General features: G+C 32.7%; 2 protein-coding genes across 2 annotated transcripts; both read left to right on the top strand.

Moving 5' to 3' along the window:
• Positions 1–7,606: 7,606 nt before the first annotated feature.
• On the top strand, positions 7,607–8,554 carry GGTG_08650 (hypothetical protein; the record flags this gene model as incomplete). The annotated part of the gene is made up of 4 exons (XM_009226492.1): positions 7,607–7,637; positions 7,857–7,928; positions 8,217–8,231; positions 8,388–8,554. 4 exons carry the CDS (start codon positions 7,607–7,609, stop codon positions 8,552–8,554), a joined length of 285 nt encoding a protein of 94 aa, XP_009224756.1.
• A 3,191-nt stretch (positions 8,555–11,745) lies between these two features.
• GGTG_08649 (hypothetical protein) lies at positions 11,746–12,066 on the top strand (the record flags this gene model as incomplete). Its single annotated transcript, XM_009226491.1, has 1 exon — positions 11,746–12,066. A coding segment is annotated over one exon (321 nt), but the record flags the coding sequence as incomplete, so codon positions are not given.
• Positions 12,067–15,475: the final 3,409 nt, after the last annotated feature.

Genomic DNA, 15,475 nt, shown 5'->3' with positions numbered 1-15,475 from the left:
AAAAAATGTTTTAAACGTGCCGAACCGGTTGGTTACCGGGGAAAAACGTAAAAAAACCCGTAAGCGGTTTGTAATAACCGTAAAATATCGTGCTTTATAAACAAAAAATTAAATAAAAACGGTATAATACGGGGAACGCTTTAAATTAATAATGCAATACATTTAAATTTTAAAGGATACGCAAAGTGTAGCATACTTTGGAAAGCCCGTAAAAGGCATGCTTAGCGCAATACGCTAAAGCAATTACCGCATTTTAAACGTACGTTATAGTAAAAAATATTATTGCTTGTTCGAAAAAAAAGTAAAAAAACCTTTAAATAATACGGCAAATGGGTTTAAACGTTTAAATAACGGCAAATGCATATTAGCGGTATTTAAATTTATTAAAAAACGAAAAAATAACATTTTAAAATTATTTATTAAAGCATTAAAGGTTAATTAGTAATTAAAAATATTGGAATTTTGCAATGCTGCAAAAGCAGCATAACAAAAGGAAATTATGGTTTTAATTGTAATAAATTAACGAAAAAAATTTAAAATTAACCATTTTTCGAAAAGGGAATACCAATAATTAATTAAAAAAAATATGTAAAAAAAATTAATTAAATTTTGTATTTAAAAAAATTAAAACTTTCGAAAATTACGTTTTTTTTGCCGGCGTTAAAATTATTGTTGCTAAAATTGTTAGCGCTAAAAGCGGCATTTTCTGGCGTTAATACAAACGCTGCATTTTTACGGGAAATTGCGCGATTATAAGTTTAAATATTTAAATGCGCCGCAATTATAACAAAGCTAACGGCAATGTTATTAAAAAAAGCAACCATATTTTTTTTAAAATGCTTAAAAAATATTTTTATTTCGTTAAAACGGTTTTTGGTAATAACCAAAGTTTAAACTTGTTTTTTCGTTTAAAAAAAATGGTGCAAAAATATTAAACCATTTTTTGGGTAGCTTTTAATATTGTAATGCGGGCAATTTTGCGTTTAATGCATTTTTAAACAACGGTTTAACGTTTGTAGCGCGCAAGTTATTTGGTTAATATGGTATGGAAAGATTTGGCTTTTTGGATAACTTTACGGGCGCAAAATTAAACTTTAATAAATTTTTCGAAAAGCTTTGGTATTGCTTTAAAAAACCGTTTGTAAATAACGTTTAAAATTTTGTTAAAGTTTTGGGTTATTTTCCAAACCCATTTAAAAAGTTCGATACAAGCTTTATTGCTAATTACGTTTTTGCAATAAATGCATTTGGAAAACCCCGTAATGTTATTAAAACATATCGGCATACGGGGGTTAACGGCATAATTTTAATATGCTTAATAACCAAAATAACGGTTACAAAATACCGTACGTTCCGTATAATTGTTTTTAAAAAAGGGCAAGCAAATAAAGTTATATTTGTTATTTTATTAAGCATTAATAATTTCCAGCGGCGGAAATGCATTGCAAATATTTATATAAAACGAAAAAAAAGCGGTGTTCGTTTTTGGAAATAAATTTATAAAAATCGAAAGCGCCGCGGCGGCGTTCGTTGCGCGCTTTACGCTTTTTTTCGGCGGAGATTTTTTTGTTGCGGCGGTTAAAACCCGCCGGGGGGTTATTAGCAATACGTTTGTAAAAAGTTTAAAAAGTTGCAAGCGCAAAAGGGTTCGATGGATTTGCGGCATTTAAAAGCCTTACCGAAAGGTTACCGGCAAAGCGATTGTAAAGGATTTAAAAAACTGGAAATTTAAACGAATTCGAATTTAACGGCATTATAATAGCCGGGAAGGATACCGGGGGGTGTTAAAAGTACGGGCGAAACCGCCCAGCAAAAAGCGGGGGGCGTTAAAAAAACGGGCGAAACCGCCCGGCAAAAAAGGAAAAAAGGGGCGCTGGTAGCTAGCCAAGCACAAACCTTTCCAAAAAATATGCCGGCAAGTTACCGGTATTGCGGCCAAAGCATAATGGCGAAGCTAAAAAATAAAGTAAAGTTTAAATTGCACGAAAGCGTTTGGAGCACGGAAAATTAAAAGGACCAACCCCGCGTGCCCGAAAGGGTACAAAAAAAAAGGAAGTTAAAAAAGGAACAATTTTTGTTAGCAATAATATTTTTGGTAAGAAATTTACGAAAGCTTAACAAAAAAAATACCGTATCCGGCCCGTAACCCGGTAATTACCCGCTTTTGTACCGATTAACTTTTAATATATTGTTCCTTTTTTTTACCTTTTTATTTAAGGAATAGGCCCGGGTACTTACCGAAAAGGATCGAACAAGCTTAAAAAGGGCATTTGCAATTTCGCACCGCTTATAATAACGTTTAACGCTATGTTAAGCACGTTGAAAAGGGCCGTTAAGCCACCAAAACAAAATACTAAAAAAGCTCCGCAGGTTTTCGATAATTTTAAAAACCTTTCCGTAAAGGAATTGCAAAAAATAAACGATGCGTTGGAAGCTTAAAGCAAGCGCGCTCGTTTAATTTAAAAAAATTAAAATAAAAGGTTAAAGCATGCGCATAAAGGCTTAAACGAAAATAAAGGAAATACCTTTAAGCAACGGAAAGGTTTTACGTAAAGCAAAGTTATTTTTAAACTTTTTATGCTTAAAAAGTTGGCAATTTAGCAAAATATTGCCCATTATATTAACAATTACAAATTTATTTTCGAAAGCGAAAAAGAACGTTACGGTAAGGACCGTATAAAGGTTTAAATAATTTTTAGCACTTTCGACCATTATTAGCGGGCATAATAAACAAAATACAAGCAAATGCATTACCCGGATACCGGGGTATTATTTATTTGGGCCGATTTTTTGCGGTAGCTTTAAGCAAAGTTAAAAAACCCCAATTTGCGGATGTAATTGGTAATTAAAAAGTTTGCGGGAAATACCGTTATTAAACAAAAAAATTACAAATTGTTCGAAACGTTCCGGATTCGTTGGGATTTGGTAAAAAATAACCTTTTCGAATTAGCATTTAAATAAATAAAAACAATATTACTTTTTAACCGGTTCCGCCCCGAAATCCAAAAACGGGTAATATTTGGAAGCTTTCCTTACATTATGGAAAAATTGCAAATTAAAGCTTTTAAAGCAAAAATAATATTGGAACCGCATAAAAGGATATTGGGAAATACCGGTATTTTAACCGCTAAAAAGCCGGTTATTTGCTTTAAATGCGGGCAATTAAATTATATCGCTATAGCATGCAAAATACGAACGGATAACCCGGAAACCCCGTTGGCTTTAACAATTACATAAAAAGCGAAAAGGAAAAAGCCCGAAATACGGTGTTACGGGTGTAAAAAATTGGGTTATATCCAGCTAGCGTGCTTTAAAAAAGCAAAATATTGCTATCCAATTCGATACCGCTATTTAGCCGTTTAAGCACCGGGGTTTAAAAGTACGCCCCGGCGGTTAGGACGCGTTAAAAAACCGAAATGTATTTACGGATTAACGGTTGCCGGGTAAAATTAAAAGCGCTGGTTAATAATAAAAGCAACGTTAATTTATTGCATAGCCATTTTTTAATGGAAGTAAAAAAGATACCGGTGCTAAACGGAAGCCATTTAACGTGGTTCGATACCAAAAAGCGCATGCTTACATAAGGAAAAAAAAATGCAAAACTTAAATAACGGATAATTAAAGAATAACCCGAAAATTAATGGTGTTTTACGTAATAATGCCCCGGGCCGGGTACAACATTACGTTAAGCATGCTTTAGTTTTAGCAAAAAAATATTAAAATCCGATTTAAAAATATAAAATGGAAATTCCCGGTAATTACCAAAAAGGTTAAAATAATTTTGTTGGAAATAGCTAAAAAGCTAATTTAATTGGGACAAGCGATAACCGTACTAACGGTTATACGTTTAAAAACCCCGAAAAACCCCGGGGAAAAGCTAAAAGCTTTTCCGGAATGGGTTAAAAGGATAATTGCAAAATATGCGCAATTTTATAAATTAAACCTTTTGCTAAAATATATAAGCTAAAATTACGCAATTAAATTGGAAAAAAAACGATGCCGCTTTACGGAAACATTTATTTTTTATCCAAAAAAAATTAAAAACTTTCCGAAAATACTTTAACGAAACCATAACGAAAGGTTAAATCCGGCATTTAACCAATCCCGTTAACGCCGGGATTTTATTTATTTTAAAAAAGGATGGAAAGCTCCGTTTTTGTATTAATTACCAAAATTTTAACAAAATTACCAAAAAAAACCGGTTAGCATTTCCGTTAATTTATAAAATATTTAACCGGGTATTTAAAAGCTAGTATTTTATTAAACTGGATTTAAAAAACGTTTATTACCGAATTCGGATCCGGAAAGGGAACGAATGGAAAACCGCTTTCCGTTGCAAATACGGACATTACGAATATTTGGTAATGCTTTTTGGTTTGGCTAACGCTTTAATAACGTTTTAAAGCTTTATTAATATAGCGTTTAAAGAATTAATTAATAGCAATTGCATTGTATATTTAAATAATATCCTTATTTTTTCGAAAATACAAAAAAAGCACCGCAAAGCAATAAAAACGGTGCTAAAACGATTTAAACGGTTTAAACTTTACGTTAGCCCGGTTAAATGCAAATTCGAAACGGATAATATCGATTTTTTAAAATTTAAAATAACCAAATTCGGAATTAAAATTTTGCCGGATAAGGTTGTTGCAATTTTAAAGTAAAAAATATTGGAAAGCGTTAAAAACATTTAAATATTTTTGGGCTTTACGGGATATTATCGGAAATTCGTAAAAGGTTACGCGAAAATTATTATGCTTTTAACGAACCTTTTTAGCAAAAATACCGTATTTTATTTAAAAAATGTTGCAAAAAAAGCTTTTTGCAAATTAAAGTTGCTATTTACGAAAGTTTTGGTATTGGTGCATTTTAACCTTTCGAAATCGCTGTGCGTACAAACCAACGCTTTGGCTTTTGCGATAAAAGCGGTGTTATTGCAGCTGCAAAACGGCCGGTAGCACCCGGTAATTTACATATTGAAAAAGCTGCAATAAAAAAAGCTGCGCTATATAACTTTTAATTTAAAATTGCTAGCAATCGTAAAAGTTTTTAAAAAATAACGGCATTATTTAGCTTACTTACAAAAAATTGTTAAAATAATTATTAACCATTTAAATTATATTTACATAATAACGAAAAAAAAGTAACGAAACGTTAAGTAAAGTGGTTTAAAAATTTAGCAAAGTACAATTTTATAATTAAATGGAAACCGAAATACCGGAACCCCGCGGATAAATTGTTAAAACGCCCCCAAAATATGCTTGCAAATGGCGAAACCAATATAGCAAAGGAAAAGTTCCGGGGCAATTTACAGGTTAAATTTAAAATAATAGCCCAAATTAAAATAACCATTACCAACAAAAATACCAAAATAATATTGCAACGCATTTTCGAAGCATAAAAAGCGGATAATTTCGTTTAAAGCAATATTTAGAAAAATAAATTTAACGTTTGGAAAGCCAAAAATAATTTATTGCGGTATAAAAAGAAAATTTAAATTCCGAATTTAATACCGTTTAAACGAACAATGCTTTAAAAATAATATAATAATTTAACGGCGGGTTATAAAGGGATAACCAAAACTTTAAAAAAGCTTAAACGGCAATTTAAATGGCTGGGTATGGCTAAAAACGTACGCAAATACGTGCGAACGTATTAAATATGCTAGCAAACGAAGCCGAAAATACAAATACTTTACGGGTTGCTAGCATTTTTGCCCATGCTAAACCGCCCGGAATAAAAATTATCGATGGATTTTATTAAAAAGCTTTTAACGTTGGTAAATAAAGCCGGCAAAAAGCGCAATGCAATATTAATAATGGTCGATCGATTTATTAAATATAGCTTTTTTATTCCAACGTTTAAAAAATTAATTAGCAAAAAATTAAGGAACTTTTTATTTGCATACGTTTAAAAATTGCTAAAAATGCCCAAAGGAATTGTATCGAACCAAAACAAGCTATTTACAAACGGGTTTTGGATAACCTTTGCCGAACATTTAAAAATTGCAAAAAGGCTATTAACAATATATTACTTTTAAACCGACGGGCAAACGGAACGGATAAACCAAGCAATAAAGCATTACTTTCGGTACTTTTGCTGCAAAAAGCAAAATAATTAAGCGTTGTTATTGCATTTGGCAGCGTAAGTGTATAATACAAACGTGCATTTGGGGTTGCAAAAAACCCCGGCGTTTTTGCTAATAAAATTTTACCCACAAAAGCTTTATAATTTTTAAGTAATTAAAAAAAAACTTTCGGCAACGGCCGAAATTAAAGCGAAAACTTTGGAAGCAATTAAAAAATAAGCTAAAAAATTGCTAAAAAAAGCGAATAATACGTACAAAAAGTACTATAATAAAAGTAAAACCCCGGTGCTTTTCGGGGTAAATAATTAAATATTACTAAATACGGCAAACATTAAAATAAAAAGGCCGTCGAAAAAGCTATCGAACAAGTAATTGGAACCTTTTTAAATTTTAAAAATAATTGGGTTAGCCGGTTTGGCGTTTCGGTTAAAGCTTTCGGTAAATTACCGAATATATAACGTATTTCCGGTAAATTTATTACGGGCGTTTAAAAAAAAGCCCGGCAAAAAATTAAAAAATAAAAAACCAAAAATCGAAAAAAAAAAAAGGATCGTTTCGAAATAAAAGCTTTGCTGGAATATAAAAGGCTTTTGCGAAAACGAAAATATTTGGTTAAATAAATAAGTTACAATAAATTGGAAAATTTGTAAATTTTAAAAAGGAATATTACGAAAAAAATTATTTAAACGTATAAAGCAAACTTATTGGAAGCAAGCTTATAAAATAAGGAAAATACCGGACTTTAGCGGGTAAATACCCGGAAAAAGCGGGGGTATTATAAAAAAGGAATAATAAAAGCTAAAGGAATGGTCCAAAAAAATGTTTTAAACGTGTTAAATCGGTTGGTTACCGGGGAAAAACGTAAAAAAACCCGTAAACGGTTTGTAATAACCGTAAAATATCGTGCTTTATAAACAAAAAGTTAAATAAAGACGGTATAATATAAAAAACGCTTTAAATTAATAATGCAATATATTTAAATTTTAAAAAACATGCAAAATGTAACATATTTTGGAAAGCTTTAAAAAAGCATGCTTAGCGCAATACGCTAAAGTAATTACCGCATTTTAAACGTACGTTGTAGTAAAAAATACCATTGTTTGCCCGAAAAGGAAATGGGAAAATTTCCGGATAATACGGCAAACGGGCTTAAGCGTTCGGGTAACGGCAAATACATGTTAGCGGTATTTAAACCCATTGGGGGGCAAAAAAAAAGCATTTTAAAATTATTTATTGGGGCATTAAAATTTAGCTGGTAAATATAAATACCGAAATTTCGCAATATTGCAAAAGCAATATAACAAAAGGAAATTGTGGTTTTAATTATAATAAATTAACGAAAAAAATTTAAAATTAACCACTTTTTGAAAAGGGAATACTAGTAATTAATTAAAAAATATGTAAGGAAAATTAATTAAATGCCGTATCCAAAAAAACCAAAATTTCCGGAAATTACGTTTTTTTTGCTGCCGCTAAAATTGTTGGCGCTAAAAGCGGCACTTTTTAGCGTTAATACAAATGCCGTACCCTTACGGGAAGCCGCGCAATTGTAAGCTTGGGTATTTAAATGCGCCGCAATTATAGTAAAACTAACGGCAATGTTATTAAAAAAAGCAACCACACTTTTTTCGAAATGCTTAAAAAACGCTTTTATTTTATTAAAAAATTATTAATGCTAACCAAAGCTTAAGCTTACTTTTTCGTTTAAACGGCAATGGCGCAAAGTTATTAAAAAATGTTTTAAATAGCTTTTAATGTTGCAATGCAGGTAATTTTGCGTTTAATGCGCTTTTAAACAACGGTTTAACGCTTATAACGCGCAAATTGTTTGGCCGATATGGTATAGAAAAATTTGGCTTTTTAAATAGCTTTGCGGGCGCGAAATTGGGCTTTAGTAAATTTTTCGAAAAGCTTTGGTATTGCTTTAAAAAATCGCTTGTAAATAACGTTTAAAATTTTGTTAAAATTTTGGGCCATTTTCCAAAACCATTTGGAAAATTCGATACAAGTTTTATTGCTAACCACGTTTTTGCAATAAATGCATTTGGAAAATCCCGTAATGTTATTAAAGCATATCGATATACGGGGGTTAACGGTATAGTTTTAATATGTTTAATAACCAAAATAGCGGCTATAAAATACCGTACGTTCCGTATAATTGTTTTTAAAAAAAGATAAGCAAATAAGGTTATATTTATTATTTTATTAAAAATCGATAACTTTTTGCAACGGGAGCGCGTTGCGGATATTTATATAAAGTAAAAAAGAAGCAATGTCCGTTTCGGAAATAAATTTATAGGAATCGAAAGCGCCGCGGCGGCGTTCGTTGCGCGTTTTACGCTTTTTTTCGGCGGCGGTTTTTTTACCGCGGCGGTTAAAGCCCGCCGGGGAATTATCGGCAATACGTTTGTAAAAAGCTTAAAAGGTTGCAAGCGCAAAAAGGTTCGATGGATTTGCGGCATTTAAAAAGTTTACCGAAAGGTTACCGGCAAAGCGATTATAAAGGATTTAAAGGATTGGAAATTTAAATAAGTTCGAATTTAATAGCATTACAATAACCGGGAAAAATACCGGGGGGTTATTAGCAAAGCGTTAAGCTGGGGTATAAAAAAGCAAAAAGCTAAAAAAGGCTTAACGAACCGAAATGTTAAGCTAGCCATAAAAGGCCGAAAAATTAAAAAAAGCTAACGGGTTAATTGGGATTGGGGAATTAACGGGGGCTAACGGGTTAATTTAAACCGAAAAACCCAAAGCAAATACCCGAAAGAAAAACACTTTTTTTACGTAATCGGGTACAAAGGATAACATTTGCAATTACCGGTTAAATTTAAATATTTAAAAGGAACGGTTAAATATTAATTACTTACGGTTACAATCGTTAAAATTATTAAAATGGTTATCGAAAACGCAAAAAAAAAGGAAAAGCCCGCGGCCGCAAAAAAGGAAAAAAACCTTTTTATATGCCGGTACGAACCCATTTTTCCGGATATTATAAAGCTTTACAACCGGTTTTCCCAAGCGTTGCCAAGCATCGGGGCGGTTTAACGGGATACCGTAAATTACCGGTTACTTACGGGGTTGCACGCGCGGTACAAACGGTTTGGGATAAGCCGTATCGGGAAGGGGCAATATGTTAAAAGCACGGGCAAAACCGCCCGGCAAAAAGCGAAAAGCGTTAAAAAAACGGGCGAAACCGCCCGGCAAAAAAGGAAAAAAGGGGCGCTAACAGCTAACCGGGCACGAACTTTCCAAAAAATATGCTAGCAAGCTACCGGTATTGCAGCCAAAGCATAATAGCGAAATTAAAAAATAAAATAAAGTTTAAATTGCACGAAAGCGCATAAAACGCGGAAAATTTAAAAAACCGACCCCGCGTGCCCGAAAGGGCACGAAAGAAAGGGAAGTTAAAAAAGGAACAATTTTTGTTAGCGATAATACCTTTAGTAAAAAATTTACGGAAGTTTAACAAAGGAAATACCGCATCCGGCCCGTAACCCGGTAATTACCCGCCTTTGCACCGATTAACCCCTAACAGAAATGTGCTACCGTTTTACAAAGTTATTGGCAAAGGAAAGGACGGAACATGTTAATATCGGGTTCCAAAAATTTAAAGTGCAACAAATTGCCACGGCTTACACTTTATTGTTATAAAAAAGGCTTTATTGTTGCACGAAAAAAAAGCTATTTGGGCAAAGCGTTCCTGGCGTTTTGTCGCGGTTTTGTAAGCGTAACGTTAGCGCGCTAAGAGTGCGGCCTTAGGTTCTTTCCCAAATGCCCCGACGCGTACCGTAATATATACTGTGTATATTGGAAATATACGCTTAAATACAAATATTAAGTAATAAAAAAATATTTACCTAAAAATTTAAAATTTTAAAAACTTAATGCAAATTATTGCATATATATAGCTGTTGCAAGCAGAAGGGATAAGCACGGTGTGAGGCTATTCCGGTTAATATGCTTTAAAGAGGAAAGGATTTGAAGTGCAGGGTCCCGTAAGGGCCTCTGCCCTTTATATACACGTAACTCCCTGTCCTCCTTGCTTATTAAGCTTCTTTTTTAACGCTTGGAAGCGTTATACGCTTTTAAGCAAGGGGACCGCTTTTTCGATGCTTTAAGCATTTAATATTTATGCTTAAAGCTTTTTTATAATAATATATATTATTTACTTTGTAACATACCCCCCAAGCGAGCCTTTTGGGTTATTTGTAAATAAAATAAAAGGAAATTGGTTGTTATATTAATAGCGTAGGATTTAAAAGCTTACCGCGCTTTTAAAAGTTAATTGTAAAAGCGCATTAACTTCGAAAAGTAACGAAGCAAGCGTTTTCCGCTTTTAAAGGGTAACCGTAAAAGCGCATTAATTTCGAAAAGTAACGAAGCAAGTGTTAAAAGCACGGGCGAAACCGCCCGGCAAAAAGCGGGAAGCGTTAAATGCACGGGCGAAACCGCCCGGCAAAAAAGGAAAAAAGAAGCGCTAGCAGCTAGCCGAGCACAAACCCCCCAAGGATATGCCGGCGAGCTACCGGTATTGCGGCCAAAGCATAATAACAAAGCTAAAAAATAAAATAAAGTTTAAATTGCACGAAAGCGTTTAAAGCGCGGAAAATTTAAAAAACCAATCCCAAATGCCCAAAAAGGCACAAAAAAAAAAGGTTAAAAAAAAACAATTTTTGTTAGCGATAGCACTTTTGGTAAAAAATTTACGGAAGTTTAATAAAAAAAATACCGCATTCGGCCCGTAACCCGGTAATTACCCGCTTTTGCACCGATTAACTTTTAATATATTATTTTTTTTTTATACTTTTTTTATTTAAAAAGCAAGCCCGGATAATTACCGGAAAGGATTAAACAAATTTAAAAAAGGCATTTGCAATTTCGCACCGCTTACAATAACGCTTAACGCCGCGTTAAGTACGTTGGAAAAAGCCGTTAAACTACCGGAACAAAATATTAAAAAAATTCCGCAAATTCCTAACAATTTCGAAAACCTTTTCGTAAAAAAATTGCAAAAAATAAATAACGCGCTAAAGGCTTAAAACAAACGCGCCCGTTTAATTTAAAAAATTTAAAATAAAGGGTCGAAGCATGCGCATAAAAGTTTAAACGAAAATAAAAGAAATACTTTTAAACAACGAAAGGGTTTTACGTAAAGCAAAATTATTTTTAAGCTTTTTATGCTTAAAAAGTTAGCAATTTGGCAAAATATCGCTTATTACATTAATAATTACGAATTTATTTTCGAAAGCGAAAAAGGACGTTACGGTAAGGACCGTATAAAGGTTTAAATAACTTTTAGCACTTTTAACCATCGTTAGCGGGCATAGTAAATAAAATACAAACAAATGCATTACTTAAATACCGGGGTATCGTTTATTTGGGCCGATTTTTTGCGGTAGCTTTAAGCAAAATCGAAAAACCCCAATTCGCAAATATAGCTAGCGATTAAAAAGCTTGCAAAAAATATCGCTATTAAATAAAAGGATTACGAATTGTTTAAAGCGTTTCGGATTTGTTAGGATTTAATAAAAAACAATTTTCCCGAATTAGCACCCAAATGGATAAAAACGATATTACTTTTTAATTGGCTCCGCCCCGAAATTTAAAAACGGGTAATACTTAAAAGCTTTTTTTATATTATGGAAAAATTGCAAGCTAAAGCTTTTAAAGCAAAAATGATATCGGAATCGCATAAAAGGACCCCGGGGGATACAAATGTCCTAACCCTTAAAAAGCTGGTTATTTGCTTTAAATACGGGCAATTAAGCCATATTGCTGCAGCATGCAAAATACGGACGGACAACCCGGAAACCCCGTTAACCTTAGCAACCATACAAAGGGCAAAAGGGAAAAGGCCCGAAGTACGGTATTACAGGTATAAAAAATTAAGCTATATCCGGCCGGCGTGCTTTAAAAAAAGCAAAATATCGTTATTTAATTCGATACCGCTATTTGGCCGTTTAAGCACCGGGGTTTAAAAGTGCGCTTTAGCGGTTAAAACGCGCTAAAAAACCGAAATGTATTTACGGATTAACGGTTGCCGGGTAAAGTTAAAAGCGTTGGTTAATAATAAAAGCGACGTTAATTTATTGCATAACCGTTTTTTAATAAAAGCAAAAAAAATACCGGTACTAAACGGGGGCTATTTAGCGTAATTCGATACCAAAAAACGCATGCTTACGCTAAAGGTAAAAAAATATAAAATTTGGGTAACGGATAGCTAGGGAATAACCCGAAAATTAATAATATTTTACGTAATAATATTCCGGGCCGGGTACAATATTACGTTAAGCATGCTTTAATTTTAGCAAAAGGATATTAAAATCCGATTTAAAAATATAAAGTAAAGGTTTCCGGTAATTATTAAAAAAGTTAAAATAATTTTGTCGGAAATAGCTAAAAAGTTAATCCAATCGGGACAAGCGATAACCGTGCTAACGGTTGCACGCCCGAAAACCTTAAAAAACCCCGGGGAAAAGCTAAAAGCTTTTCCGAAATGGGTTAAAAAAATAGTTGCAAAATATGCGCAATTTTATAAATCGAACCCTTTGCTAAAATATATAAGCTGGAATTACGCAATTAAATTAAAAAAAAAACGATGCTGCTTTACGAAAGCATTTATTTTTTATTTAAAAAGGAATTAAAAACTTTTTAAGGGTATTTCGACGAAATTATAGCAAAAGGTTAAATCCGGCATTTAATTAGCCCCGCCGGCGCCGGAATCTTGTTCGTTTTAAAAAAGAACGGAAAGTTTTGTTTTTGTATCGATTATCGGGGTTTTAATAAAGTTATTAAAAAAAACCGGCTAGCATTCCCGCTAATTTACGAAATATTTAACCGGGTATTTGGAAGCCAGTATTTTATTAAATTGGATTTAAAAAACGCTTATTACAAAATACGGATCCGATAAAAAAACGAATGGAAAATTGCTTTTCGTTGCAAGTATAAACATTACGAATATTTGGTAATGCCTTTCGGTTTGGCCAATGCTTTAATAACGTTTTAAAGCTTTATTAATATAGCGCTTAAAAAATTAATTAATAGCAATTGCATCGTATATTTAAACGATATTTTTATTTTTTTAAAAATACAAAAAAAGCATTGCGAAGCAGTAAAAACGGTGCTAAAACGATTCGAACGGTTTAAACTTTACGTTAGCCCGGCTAAATGCAAATTCGAAACGGATAGTATCGATTTTTTAAAGTTTAAAATAACCAAATTCGAAATTAAAATTTTGTTGGATAAAGTTATTGCAATTTTAAAGTAAAGGATACCGAAAAGCGTTAAAAACATCCAGGTATTTTTGGGCTTTACGGGGTATTATTGGAAATTTGTAAAGGGTTACGCGAAAATTATTGTGCTTTTAACGGACTTTTTTAGCAAAAATACCGTATTTTACTTAAAGAATATTGCGAAAAAAGCTTTTTGCAAATTAAAATTGCTATTTACGAAAATTCCGGTATTGGTGCATTTTAACCTTTTAAAACCGTTGTGCGTACGGACCGACGCTTTGGCTTTTGCGATAAGGGCGGTATTATTGTAACTGCAAAACGGCCGGTAGCACCCGGTAATTTACATATTAAAAAAGCTACGATAAAAAAAATTGCGCTATGCAATTTTTAATTTAAAATTGTTAGCAATCGTAAAAGCTTTTAAAAAATGGCGGCATTATTTGGTTTATTTATAAAAAATTGTTAAAATAATTACCAATTATTTAAATTATACCCATATTTTAACAAAAAAAAAGTAATAAAGCGTTAAGCAAAATGGTTTAAAAACTTAACAAAGTACGACTTTACGATTAAATGGAAGCTAAAATACCGGAACCCCGCGGATGGCTTGTTAAAACGTTTTTAAAATATACCAATGAACGGGAAAGCCAATATAGCAAAAAAGGAATTCCAAAGCGATTTGCTAGCCAAATTTCGAAAAGCAGCTTACGTAAGGACAATTACCATTAAAAAGGACATTAAAATAATATTAAAGCGCATTTTTAAAGCACAAGCAAAAAACGATTTTATTTAAAGCGGTATTTAAAAAAATAAGCTTAACGTTTAAAAAATTAGCAACGGCTTATTTAAATACAAAAAAAAGTTTAAATTCCGAATTTAGTACCGTTTAAATAAATAATGCTTTGGAAATAATACGATAGCCCAACGGGGGGTTACAAAAGCATAGCCAAAATTTTAAAAAAGTTTAAACGGTAATTTAAATAACCGGGTATGGCTAAAAACGTACGCAAATACGTGCGGACGTATTAAATATGCCAGCAAATAAAGCTAAAAATACAAGCATTTTACGGGCTGCTAGTACTTTTGCCCGTGCTAAACCGCCCGGGACAAAAATTATTAATGGATTTTATCGGAAAGTTTTTAACGTAAATAAATAAAGCCGGTAAAAAGCGTAACGCAATATTGGTAATAATTAACCGGTTTACCAAATATAGCTTTTTTATCCTAACGTTTACGAAATTAACCAATAAAAAATTGGAAAGCTTTTTGTTTGCATACGTTTGGGGGCTGCTAAAAACGCCCGAAAGGATTGTATCGAACCGAAATAAGCTATTTACAAATAGGTTTTAAATAACCTTTGCCAAATATTTAAAGGTTACAAAAAAGCTATCGATAGCATACCATTTTTAAACCAACGAGCAAACGGAACGAACGAACCAAGCAATAAAGCATTATTTCCGGTGCTTTTGCTACGAAAAGTAAAACGATTGGGCGTTGCTATTGCACTTAGCAGCGTAAATGCACAATACGAACGTGCATTTGGGGTTGCAAAAAACCCCGGCGTTTTTGCTAATAAAGTTTTACTTACGAAAGTTTTATAACTTTTGGGTAATTAAAAAAAAACTTTTGGCAACGGCTAAAATTAAGGCGGGGGCTTTAAAAGCAATTAAAAAACAAGCTAAAAAATTGTTAAAAAAAGCGAATAATATGTACAAAAAGTATTATAATAAAAGCAAAACCCCGGTGCTTTTCGGGGTAAGCAATTGGGTATTGCTAAATACGGCAAATATTAAAATAAAAAGGCCGTCGAAAAAGCTATCGAATAAATGGTTAAAACCTTTCCAAATTTTAAAAATGGTTGGGTTAACCGGTTTGGCGTTCCGGTTAAAACTTCCGGTAAATTACCGGATATATAACGTATTTCCGGCAAATTTATTGCGGGCGTTTAAAAAAAAGCCCGGCAAAAAACCAAAAAATAAAAAACCAAAAATTAAAAAAAAAAAAAATAACGACTTCGAAATAAAAGACTTTGCTAGGATATAAAGGGCTTTTGCGAAAACGAAAATATTTGGTTAAATGGATAGGTTACAACGAATCGAAAAATTTGTAAATTCCAAAAAGGATATTACAAAAAAATTATTTAAACGTATAAAGT

This window comes from Gaeumannomyces tritici (assembly GCF_000145635.1).
Source record: "Gaeumannomyces tritici R3-111a-1 unplaced genomic scaffold supercont2.4, whole genome shotgun sequence".
NCBI lineage: Eukaryota > Fungi > Ascomycota > Sordariomycetes > Magnaporthales > Magnaporthaceae > Gaeumannomyces > Gaeumannomyces tritici.
This window is presented reverse-complemented; position numbering and strand designations above follow the sequence as displayed.